This window comes from Dendrobates tinctorius, unplaced genomic scaffold (assembly GCF_039654945.1).
Source record: "Dendrobates tinctorius isolate UK_male_01 unplaced genomic scaffold, ASM3965494v1 ptg000008l, whole genome shotgun sequence".
NCBI lineage: Eukaryota > Metazoa > Chordata > Amphibia > Anura > Dendrobatidae > Dendrobates > Dendrobates tinctorius.
This window is the reverse complement of record NW_027361676.1, coordinates 16,491,897-16,504,388: the sequence shown is the minus strand read 5'-3', so window position 1 is coordinate 16,504,388 and position 12,492 is coordinate 16,491,897. Positions and strand designations below refer to the sequence as shown.

General features: G+C 43.9%; 1 protein-coding gene across 1 annotated transcript in view; it reads left to right on the top strand.

Moving 5' to 3' along the window:
• Window positions 1–12,492, top strand: part of DCHS2 (dachsous cadherin-related 2) — a 387,512-nt gene that overhangs the window by 352,146 nt on the left and 22,874 nt on the right. Inside the window, exons 15-16 of the mRNA XM_073576392.1 lie at window positions 2,815–3,026; window positions 4,657–4,808. Of these exons, the coding sequence (XP_073432493.1) occupies window positions 2,815–3,026; window positions 4,657–4,808 (364 nt within the window). The remainder of the gene's footprint in view (window positions 1–2,814; window positions 3,027–4,656; window positions 4,809–12,492) is intronic.

Here is a 12,492-nt window from a genome sequence, read left to right as displayed (position 1 = left end):
ACTTGCAGTTGCCCATTTCTCAATTTACCTATTTTTTCCCCTTTACTCTTCTCTACACCACCCCATTAATTTTCATTTTCAAAACCCATTAATTAGACTCTGGATCCCTCATCCGTCATTTCAAAGCTTTATTTAATGCACGCTCTATCTGTAGGAAACTTCATTTTATTCCCTTTTTTAAATTCTTAGTTTCTTAGTTATAACAGAAATCTGGCTGATACTTTCAGACTTGTCTCCTACTGCATTGTCTTTGGTGGCCTTCACTTTACCCATATTCCTTGCTCTTAAAAAAATAAGGAAGAAGTTGGGACTTCTCTAGCAATTGCTCTTTTGATCCAATCCCACATCTAGCCTCCAGTGCACCCTATTTGTATCTACTCACCCTGCATCCTCCAAGTTGACATCATATACAGACCCCTGGACTCTGCCACCACCTTTATCAACCACTTCTACAATGGTCTCCTACACATTCTTTCTGTTGATATTCCTTCTCTCATCATGGGTGATTTCAATATCCCCTTGAAGCCTACCAGTCAGCAGCCTTACTCTCACACATGGTCCTCCACAGCCACCCAAATAATTGGACAAGCACTACATTTTATGTTTACCTGCCTCTCTCCTGTTTTCTCTTCAACTGCCCCAATGTACAGAAATTAATATTCCTCCAGAGAAAGCTCTCACATCTAGACATTCACACACACTGACTTAATATTGACCACATCTTAACTTCACCACATAGACACAGACACAATTTTCTATAATGCCACAAGCGCATCATCCATTGACTCAGTAACCCCTGTCATGCAAGCAGAATGCAACAAATCAACACTGCCAACACTGGTGCACTACGCTCCAAACAAGGTGTCGCAAAAATCCAGGGTTGCAGAGTGGCTCTAGAATAAAACACACTCACAAGAAGACTTTATAATTTTCAAGCTAATGGCTTTCAAAATCAAGTTGGCCCTCACCTCTTCTAAACAGGAATACTTCATAATTCTCATATCCTTTCTATCCTACAACCTGTAACAGTTATTTTCCACGTTTAATTCCCTATCTTGTTCCCTGATGCCCCTACGATTTCCCTAATTTCTACAGACTTTACCTCTCTAATGTTGAGAATTGTAGTAAAGTATCATGAATTCTTTCAAATCTATTACTGAACTGGTGTTTTGCACTTATTGGTTTAAAAATGGACTAATGGTGATCCAAAAATTAAAAAGAAAATAAAAAACAACACAAGCTCACCGATCAGTGCGAGGTGTCAGGTAACCATTGTCTGCAGTGACTGGCATGTTTTCCTCTTTACTGGATAAAATAGCTAGGAGAATGTTTCTTACAGTTCAAACACAGCATAAACACATGCCAGAAGAAGAAAACAGAAGACCAGTGGCAAAGCTGGCAACAGTACAAAGACCCTGCTGGGTCTCGGTAGGTAGACCATCAGGGACCCTTTAAATACGTCTTAAAATTAATATGTAACCAAAAAACTTGGTCATCAATTCATTATCAGCTAAAGTAATGTTATTTACAATGTCAGCCAAGTAAGTTCACACTACCCTTGTGTGGCTGTCTGTGGCGGCCAGACCAGGGTAGTATGATTCTTTTTGTTCTTCTCAACTCTGCATTAACTACACATTAGTTTCAAAAATGGCTCACAGAAGGACATGGATTCCAAAAATATGACAGAAAAAGAAACAGCCTTACCAACACCAGGTCAGATTACTAATGCACTAGTAGGATGCAGTAGACCCCCATGATAAAGACGAGGCCAGCACAGGTGCAAAATACTGATTTAGCAACGACTCACAAACCTACCAATTCATGGAGGGAGTGGTTGCTTAGTATTAAAAATGCACATAAATGAGGCTTGCATAGGGCGCCAGTCACACAGATAGGTGTGATGCACACCGTATAGCTTACAGCCTATTGATGACACCTCAACTATTAGATCGGACAGACTGCCCAGCTCTATATAAGTGCACCCCACAAGGATAGACACCCCAATTCACCCAACCAACAATAAAGGGCCTTGTTGCATCCTGCATAAAAATGGAAAAGTGTGCAATATCTACTACATACTGAAGAAAATCATTAAACTTTTTCGTCTCAAATATATGCTGTACATAGTACTTATTACATTAAGGACTCATGCACACTGTATGGCAGTGTATGTGGAGTTTTATGGCAGTGTATGAATCCGGAACTGTCTGTCTTCCATACATTGCCATACAGATATCATTTGGTGTTGTACCCAGGCTCGGACTGGCCCATAGGGTAACAGAGGAATCCCCCGGTGGGCCCTTGTGCAGATCTGGGACCCCAACCCCACTGTATGGGCAGTACTTGGCATAATTCACTTGATTCACTCTGTACAGAAAAAAGGAGCATCTCTCATTCATTTTTCCAAACTACCCAGTTTATTATTATATAGAGATATAGGTAAATTTGTGAATGAGGGTAGCATAATATTTGTGTTCAGGTGAAAAGGGGGCCCCCAAAGTCAATTTAACTGGTGGGCCCTTGGCACCCCAGTCCGACACTGGTTGTACGTATGTATATATACTGTATAAAACCGATGTGACACATAGAACACTTTATGTAGATTCTCACCATTTCTAGGTCTGATTCCTCTGGAATTAGACGGAAAAACTATATGGCATCAAAGGCATATAGACATACAGTAAAACTTCATCAACTTGTAAGACATTACAATTCGTCTTGGAGCAATTCAATTTTTACATGTCTAATTTTTAGTATTTCATCAGGCCACAATATAATGTGTTAATGATTGATTACTCCAATATTTTCTCCCAGGTGAGCTGACAGTACAGGACCCATCTCTGATTGACTTCGAAGCCAGAAATAGGATAAATGTAATCATCTCTGCCGAATCCAGACTGTCTGTGGCTTATTGCAGAGTGTCTGTGGAAATCCAAGATCAGAATGATAACCCACCAGTGTTTGACCGGGATCATCACGTTACATGGGTCTTAGAGGGTCAGGCCTACAACATGGTTGTTGTCCAGGTAAAGTAACAGTACTACAGGACAGATCTGTGGTATAGAGCGAGTTATGAGGGATTTGTGTGAATGATGTTTGTCATATTTTTATAACTATTTATTTATTTAGGACCTTATATTTATACACTTAATTATTTTTCCGAAGTCAGTAATAATTTCACAATTTACTGATTTACAGATTTCAAATTATAGGAAATGGAACAGAAACTAATATTTTGGTCGTCAAACCACATAGGAGATATTCTCTCTCAGAAATTGTGTTTTGGACAAAACTACTTAATAGTATATCTTTCAGCTATTTTCCTACTCTGTCGGAAAGTAAATTATTGCAGAATACTAAAAATGACCTTGTTTTATTCTTCCACATGTGGTATGGCAGCTCCGTGTATCCTGTCTTTTACTCCGGGGGTTCGAAGTTTGACTGATGGTTGTTGCAGCTTTTTTGACTGTTTATATACAGAATATACATTTTAGATGTTGTTCACATATGACCACGCAGGTCAAAATTGGTCACGTCTCCGCTATTTTGCACATGAGAGTTAGAGAACGAGAGAATGAGAAAGTGAAAATTTTGAATTTCTTTTCTTTTGTTAGCAGTTTGGGTATCCATTATTTACAATGGGTTTTGGGTTCTGGTGGAAGTTCGGGTACTCTTCTGGTATCCGAACTGAACTCTGTAAAAAATTCGGGTCAGGTACCAGAACCTAAACTTCCACCGGTCCACCCATCCCTAGACCTAAGATAGCGCTTAAAGGGAATCTGTCACCCCTTTTTCTAATATGAGCTGCCGGCACCGACATCAGGGGCTTACCTACAGCATTCTGTAATGCTGCAGATAAGCCCCCAATGTAACCTGAAAGATAAGAAAAAAGAGTTAGATTATACTCACCCCGGCGTCCGTTCCGGTCCGATGGGTGTCGCCGTCCGATCCGGCACCTCCCATCTTCATACGATGCCATCCTCTTCTTTTCTTCCTGTTGTGGCTCCAGTGCAGGTGCACTGCTCTGTGCTGTTGAGGGCAGAGCAGAGTACTGCAGTGCGAAGGCGCCGGACCTCTCCCAGCGCCTGCGCACTGCAGGGCTCTGCTCTTCCCTCATCAGGGCAGAGTAGTGCACCTGCACCGGAGCCACAACAGGAAGGAAAGAAGAGGACGGCATTGTATGAAGATGGGAGGCGCTGGACCGGACGGCGACACCCATCAGACTGGAACGGACGCCGGGGTGAGTATAATCTAACTCTTTTTTCTTATCTTTCAGGTTACATTGGGGGCTTATCTACAGCATTACAGAATGCTGTAGATAAGCCCCTGATGTCGATGCCGGCAGCTCATATTTGAAAAAAGGGGTGACAGATTCCCTTTAACCACTGTAGCCAATCAGTAGCTGCATGTATGTGGGAACTCCACTGAATTCAATAGGGAGCCTGACAGCATAGCTCAGAGAAGAAAATCTTCAATATCTGTTTGATCTGCTTCATTCATTAAGTATTGACGTTTATACAGTTTAGAGTTGGGAAATATACATAAAACTGATAATATTGTCAAAATACTCACGTGCCTAATATTTGTGCACACAGTAAATGTAAATGCTCTTATCACTGTATAGTTTATAACCTAATGTAGTATTCTCATTCACAGGTGTTTGCTAGTGATGCTGACAGTGGGCCAAATGGACAGATAGATTACACTATTGTGGATGGCAATGAAAATAAAGAATTTACGATTGACTCACAGCGAGGCATCCTCTCTACAAATGCTATCCTAGATCGGGAGATCAAATCCTCTTACAGGTTTGTTGCTGATACAGCTATTATATGTAACTTATATAAAATCGATTAGCCAATGGTCATTCCTGTACAACAGACATGTAAAATATGAGGCAGGCTCATAGAATTTTACTTACCTTTATCCCATTTATTTCATTTTTCAGGTTGCTTTTAGCTGCTGGGTTCTAATTAGTCTAATTTTTGTGACAAAAGTATTTACTGAAGCAATACAATACAATAAAATGTTACAATAAAGCTTATTTTATTAATACTAATAATAATAATAAAAAAACATTTTATTTCTATAGCGCCGACATATTCCGCAGCACTTTACATTTCAGAGGGGACTTGTACAGACAATAGACATTACAGCATAACAATAATCACATAGATCATAACAGATACCAAGAGGAATGAGGGCCCTGCTCACAAGCTTACAATCTATGAAGAAAAAAGGTAGACACGAAAGGTGGGTGGTAGCAGTTGCCCTGATTGTATGGACCAGCCATAATGTTAAGTGTGTAACAGTACAGATGCAGAGGGCTGATGGATGCAAAAAGCATGTGGGAACATGATGCGGGGAACCTGGTTATGGTTAAAACTTTTGGCTGTGCCACATAGGGATAGATTAGGTTAATGTGTTGAGGCGGTAGGCCAGTCTGAATAAATGCATTTTCAGGGCACGCTTAAAATTGTGGGGATTGGGGACTAATCGTATTGACCTGGGAAGTGCATTCCAAAGAATTGGCGCAGCACGTGTATAGTCTTGGAGCCCGGAGTGGGAGGTTCTGATTATTGAGGATGCTAACCTCAGGTGATCAGCAGAACGGAGGGCGCGGGTAGGATGATATACTGAAACAAGGGAGGAGATGTAGGGTGGTGCTGAGCCATGAAGAGCTTTGTGGGTGAGGGTAATACGTTTGTACTGGATTCTGGAGTGGATGGGTAGCCAGTGTAGTGACTGGCACAAGGTAGAGGCATCGGTGTAACGATTGGCGAGGAATATGATCCTGGCAGCAGCATTCAAGACAGATTGGAGAGGGGAGAGTTTGGTAAGAGGGAGACCGATTAGAAGAGAGTTACAATAGTCGAGACGAGTATGAATAAGAGAAACAGTAAGAGTTTTCGCGGAGTCAAAGGTAAGAAAAGGTCGAATTCTAGAAGTGTTTTTGAGGTGCAGATAACAGGAGCGAGCCAGTGATTGTATGTGGGGGACAAAGGAAAGCTCGGAGTCAAGTATGACCCCAAGACAGCGGGCATGTTGCTGGGGAGTAATAGTGGAACCACACACGGAAATGGCAATGTCGGGTATAGGTACATTAGTAGTGGGAGGAAGCACAAGGAGTTCAGACTTTGACAGGTTCAGTTTCAGATATAGTGAGGACATGATGTTAGACACAGCGTTTAGACAATCGCCGGTGTTTTCTAGAAAGGCTGGTGTGATGTCAGGAGAAGAAGCGTATAATTGGGTGTCGTCAGCATAGAGATGGTACTGGACACCAAATCTACTGATTGTTTCTAGATAGTGAGATTTTTTTCCCCACCTTTATATCAAACTTTCGTTTTTTGTTTTTTTTTGCTTTGAATGCATTCTTTCAATGCAACAGCTTGGTGATGACATTGAAATATTTTCTCTCGTATTTTTTAAATCTAAAACAGTCATAACATTCTAAATAATAAAAAAGGAATATGTATTATGCTTTCTGCCTGTACCCACCGCATGGATAGCCTTATCATTGTGGATACCCTTTCTCCCTATTGCGAAAAGCCAAACTTCTTCACTTCCAAAACTTCACTTCTTACATTCCTTAAACATGTTGGAAGTCGAAACAAAAGTTTGATAAAGTGTTTTAAAATTAAGTTTGAGTGCTGTTTAAGATTAAACTGTGTAAAACAACCAAGACAGCTAACAAATTCTATAATAATACCTGTATTCCAGCATGGGAAAACACAGACAGCCATCGTACTGGGAAATGAACACTTTACAAGATGTGGAACAGTCCATTAGTCCCACTTTTACGTATTTATCTAACATTTGTTATGCTTTGAAAAATGTTTTAAATCCAGAGGTGGTATTTTAGAAATAGCAAGTCATTAATTACCGTGCTGAGAAAACACTTTAGAGTGGTTTTGATTCTTCTCGCTGGCTGCTCTCCACATTTACACCATCATAGAACAATAAATCATATCCACAGTCTAGCAACAAAAGTATGTTACAGTCTGAGGGAATGACTTACTATCCCTAATCTTCCTGTTAAGATGAAGTTATTTTTATGCCAGAGATTTTCCGGGTTTTTTATCTTTTTATTTCTCCCTTCAATCTACTCCATAAAAATATAAATATGGCTAAACTAATAGAGTAATAGACGGACTCATTTTCTAATATACTGTGCTGTCCATAAAACTGTCTTTCCCTAAGCACCAGACTTACGAACCACAGCACTGGTTATATGCATGCCCTATTACTTGGGTAACAAAACCAGCAGAAAAATATATCCAAACTAGGAATATTTAGTATTGGACTTGATTGTCAGTTATTGAGGAGGGAGGAAGTTGGGGTACTGCTTCTGAAAATTGTAGACAAAGGTCCATGAGTCCACTGTTTTCCTTTTTGTTGGCTATTATCCATTGCCCAATATTGGGGATATTGCACTAATGGTCTAGACATAGGGCATTAAATACATGAACTTTTTTTTTTTACTGTGTCAAAAAACTAACAGGCAGGTAGTTGCTAACAGAGGCAACTACCTGCCTGTTGTGCCCTGCACTGGCTCAGAGCGGTCTCTGACTGCTCATGCTGGCAATTCAGCTTCTTCTTGTCAAGAGAACAGCTCTTCTTCTTTTGGACTGCTCTATCAATGGGACATGACTGCCAACGTCAAGCTGATTGACAGCCGTTCCCCCAGTTAGGCAAAGGGGAGTCGGCTGTCAATCAGTATGAAGTCGGCATTTCTACCCTGTCAACAGAGCAAAGTGGAAAAGAAGTCGTTGCTCTGTTCACATGACCTTAGCAAACGCAGCTGAATCACCTTTAGGATCGACTACTCTGTGTCAGCTGAAGAACGATGCTTGGCACAACAAGCACACTATTAGCATCTATCTGCCTGTTAGTGCTTAGGCACATTTTTTTTTTTTTTTTTTTTACAAAGTCAGAGATATCCTTTTTTATTTAAGACTAACTGAAGAGCCAGGCGCTGCCTGGGCATAGTAACTAACTATGGTTAGTTATAGCAAATTATAATGATTATAGCTATATATATAAAGCTAAGTGTATAGCCCCACCCACTCCAAATAGCCACACTCACTATAATATCCCATATCATCGCGTCGGCAGAGCCACCTGACTACTACCCCTAATATCCCACATCATCTCGTCAGCCAGAACCACCGGACTACTACCACTAATATCCCACATCATCCGATTGGCCAGAGCCACCCAACTAATACCACTAATATCCCACATCATCCCGTCAGCCTGGGGTCAGAACCAGAGTGCTGAGTGGAAAGGCCCTAACTTCCGTACCGGAGATCCCTTTAAGAGAGGCCTGGGGTCAGTACCAAAGCGCAGAGTCGATTTGCTCTCACTTCCATACTGGGGATCCCTTTAACAGGGGCCTGGGGTCAGAACCAAAGCGCTGGATGGATCTGCCCTGACTTCCATACCAATGATCCCTTTAATAGAGACCTGGGGTCAGTACCAGAGCATTTGAAGGCAATTGCCCTGACTTCCGTACCGAGGATCCCTTTAAGAGAGTCTGGGGTCAGAACCAGAATGCTGAATGGAATTGCCCTAACTTCCATACCGGGGATCCCTTTAAGAGAGGCCTGGGGTCAGAATCAGACGCTGATAGATTTTCCCTAACCTCCATACCGGAGATCCCTTTAAGAGAGGCCTGGGGTCAGAATCAGACTGTGAGGGATTGTCCCTAATTTCCATACCAGAGATCCCTTTAAGAGAGGCCTGGGTCAGTACCAAAGCACAGAGTGGATTTGCCCTCACTTCCGTATCGGGGATCCCTTTAAGAGGGGTCTGGGGTCAGAACCAGAGTGCTTAGTGGAATTGCCCTAACTTCCATACTAATGATCCCTTTAAGAGACCCTAGGCTCAAAACCACAGCGCTGGATGGATATGCCCTGACTTCCATACCAATGATCCCTTTATTAGAAGCCTGGGGTGAGAACCACAGCGCTGAGTGGAACGGTCCTAACTTCCATACTGGAGATCCCTTTAAGAGGGAAGATGTGCCTATGGGATGGAGGATGTGTGATGGGTATATTTGGGCAGGGAGGCGGTGATTCATTTCTGTCATGTGCTCTCTGCTTCTTTCAGGGGGGCAGACAATGGCTGGGAGCTTATGTTCCTGGGGATGCTTGACTTCTCCCACCATGTCAGTGTCTGCTGAGGTGTTGTCGAGTGGGAAAACTGTTGCTAATAGCAACCAATCACAGCTCAGCTTCTTTTAAACAGCTCTGGTGAAATGAAAGATGCTTTGAGATTGGTTGGTGATACACACACACACCTACATACATACATATATTCATTTTTATATATATAGATGATTGTTATTCCAACCACTGTGACTCTACCAAATATCAGAATGAGGGGGCATTTAGATTCAATGGAGAAACCTGTCCCTTAAGAAATTCTATTACATTTAAAATATCTGTAGTTGTGCTTCTAATAAGGCAGCCAGACCTTATATGTGTTGTACCTGTAGATTCATGTAATATATCATGTATAGGTATTGTGAGGTAGCGCTGTTATTCGGGTAGGGGATACTCACTCAGCAGCCACAAAATCAGATCCGGCACAGATTTTCCATAAAGCAAGCATAGTCCATGCGGTTTATTCAACATCATAAACCCACAGCAGCAACAAAACTTCATATAAACAGCAGACCGTCCATGGCAGAATTTCACTCTGTAAACCCTGTGTTCACACAGGTTGTACAATGTCCAGCATACAGGCTCTCTTAGCCTCACTTATCTCACCCACGTCCGGGTTTCCTCATCGCTGCTTCAGCTTACTGCAGACATTCATTCCCTCCCCTGGGAACTCTCAGACACGTGCAGCCATTCACCACGGCCACTTCACAGGCTGTTAGCTAGGAAGCTCCATCTCAGCCGGACCTTCCACACTGGACCAATCGGGTCATAGCATTCACCCCATGTGACCTACCCTGGCCACATTATATGGTCCATAGCCACGCTTACCGGGTCAGATGACTATGACCTCATCACAGGTCCTTCAACCACTCACACTCTTTGCAACAGTGTTCTTTAAACACACCCCCTGGGTGGGTTTGTATGTAACTGGCCAGCCCATCTCCCTAGTTACCTGGAGACTTCTCCCTGACACATTAAAGCAGCACCTCAGCAGTATCACTGCTGATCAACACATAAGTCTCCATCTCAAAGCCACCCACTTTGAGATACATAACGGTCATTCAGTATTCTGCCATTCATCCTTTCTCCTGGGACATCCACACAGCGCCACCTAGCGGACACAGTGGTTACTACACCACATACCTCCCCCTCTGTTCAAACTTGTGGAGTTGAACACACAACATTACATCAGGCTCTCGAGACCGGGCGCTCATTACACCTTGCCCCACAGGTCGAAAGAACCGTCTCCATCTATCATACGACCTCATCTCTACGTTAGGCCTCCCCCACCCCCAGCGGTCAGAATATCGGCCCTGATCTTTGGCCCTCCAGTTACAGTCTGTCTGCATCATCAGACACTGTCTAGTCACCACATTCCTCTCCCTGTTTGTTCCGTTCCCCGACCAACTCCGCCGGTTGGTACGGTCATCAGTCTTAGTTGGGCCTACTGTCTGGCCTGAGTCTGACCCATTCAGCATCTCACAGGAACTACAGTCTCTCAACGTCATCCTGCCAGTCGAACTACCACTTGCTGACATACTTCGGCCATCTGCCCTGTCACTTCTTGGAGGAACCCTTCGGGTCCTTACATGTTGGGTTGGAGGCGGCCGCCTCCTGGTATTCCGTACTTCTTTATTAATTTGCCGGAGGTCTAGCCTCAACTGCTCAATCTCTTGCAGGTACTCCACTCGATACTCCAAGAGCATCCGAAAGTTTCTCAGGCTTTCCATGGAGCCAACCACCAGGACGGGAATCCTACACTCTTCACTGGATACCTGGTCTTCATCATCAGGAGGGATCCTCACCCTCACCACACCGGAGCTATTTACAAGGTCTTGCATTACCTTCTCGAATCTTCCAATGATTCTCCCAATCAGACCTTTGGGAACCGGAACTACCTCTTTCCGCAAACCCAACCGATCCATAACCTCTTTTGCTAACTCTAGGCATCGAACAGCTTTCATATTACCCCGCCTAACCAACTGTTTGGCGTGGAGACATTGTAGATGCATCTCCTTCAGGACAGCTACTTGGTTTGATGTATCTTCACTGGCTGATACTATCACCAACTGCCGAGTCTCAGGCGCCCAGTGCACCTTACACGCTTTGACCGCCTCTTTGAAAGCCTCATGCACACCTTCCTCAGCACAGGCTTCTTGCATGTCTTTTGGTACATCAATCACAAACTTGAAGGCCGTGGCCTTGCTCTCTTCCTGCGCAGGAGGCTCTGGCTTTACCACGGACACTTCCCTCACTACAGTTGACCTGACTGGGTGACTATCTTCAGTTCTTAGCTCCCCAACTTCACGATATCTCATCTCTCCATGACCGTCTGCCAAGACAGGCACCAGCAGCTCCGTTCCACCACCAGTCGGACCCGGCCGCTGTTCATCACTGTCAAAGTTCTTCTCCCGCAGAAGACCACTTACAGTTTCTTTGAGCTCCAAGACTTCTTTCTCGAACTCCTCAACCCTGTGCTCGGCCATTTGTCTCAGGACTCTTTCTTGTTCGAGATGTCCTTCCACTGTCTCCTTTATCAGCTTTATCTCACGATCCTGTTCTCTTTTGGCCAGCACATGTCTCACCACTACCTCTTTAATTATATTGTCAAAGGGTACCACTGGGTCAGTCCCACCAGTCGAGTGAACCGTCCCATTACCATTTCACCGTGTTTTCCCCCAGTCGTCTCATCTCCCAGCCCACCATCCGTCATATCACGAGACGTCAGGTCCGTAAGTTGGGCAGATGTACTTCTTCTTCCGGTCAGTTCTACCTTTGACCTGTCCACGTCAGGAGCCGCCACTGTCTCTGTGTCTGCTGACCCCACAGTCGAAACGTCTCCATCGTCCGACTATACGTCATCAAGCAAAACAAAGTCCCGGCCCCTCTCCAAGGCATAGACTAAGTCCCGTGGTATCTCGCCCCCTTGGCACTCACCACCTTTGGTCCCCTCAAACATTACTCTGTCTACTGCATAGTTCACCATGACCCCATGTTTAAAGCAAACCCTGGCATTTTTCTCGGTCAGAGATAAAACGAGAGGAGTTCCTGTCAGTCACCTGACTCTCTGAGTCCAGTCTTCCAGAGACTCCTTCCCGCTGCAGCATCACGGTACACACCTGTGGCCCGTTATTATCCAGAAAATACATGCCGCTCTCCTCAAAACTCATACAGACATACTGCGGTTCCCCAGACATACCCACTGAGGCAACCAGTGCTGCCATTTCCTGAACCACCCCAATTTGGGTCGCCGCCCCCTCCTGGGACGCCACCCCATTTTGAGTCACCACCCCCCTCTGGGACTCCACTCCTTTTTGGGTTA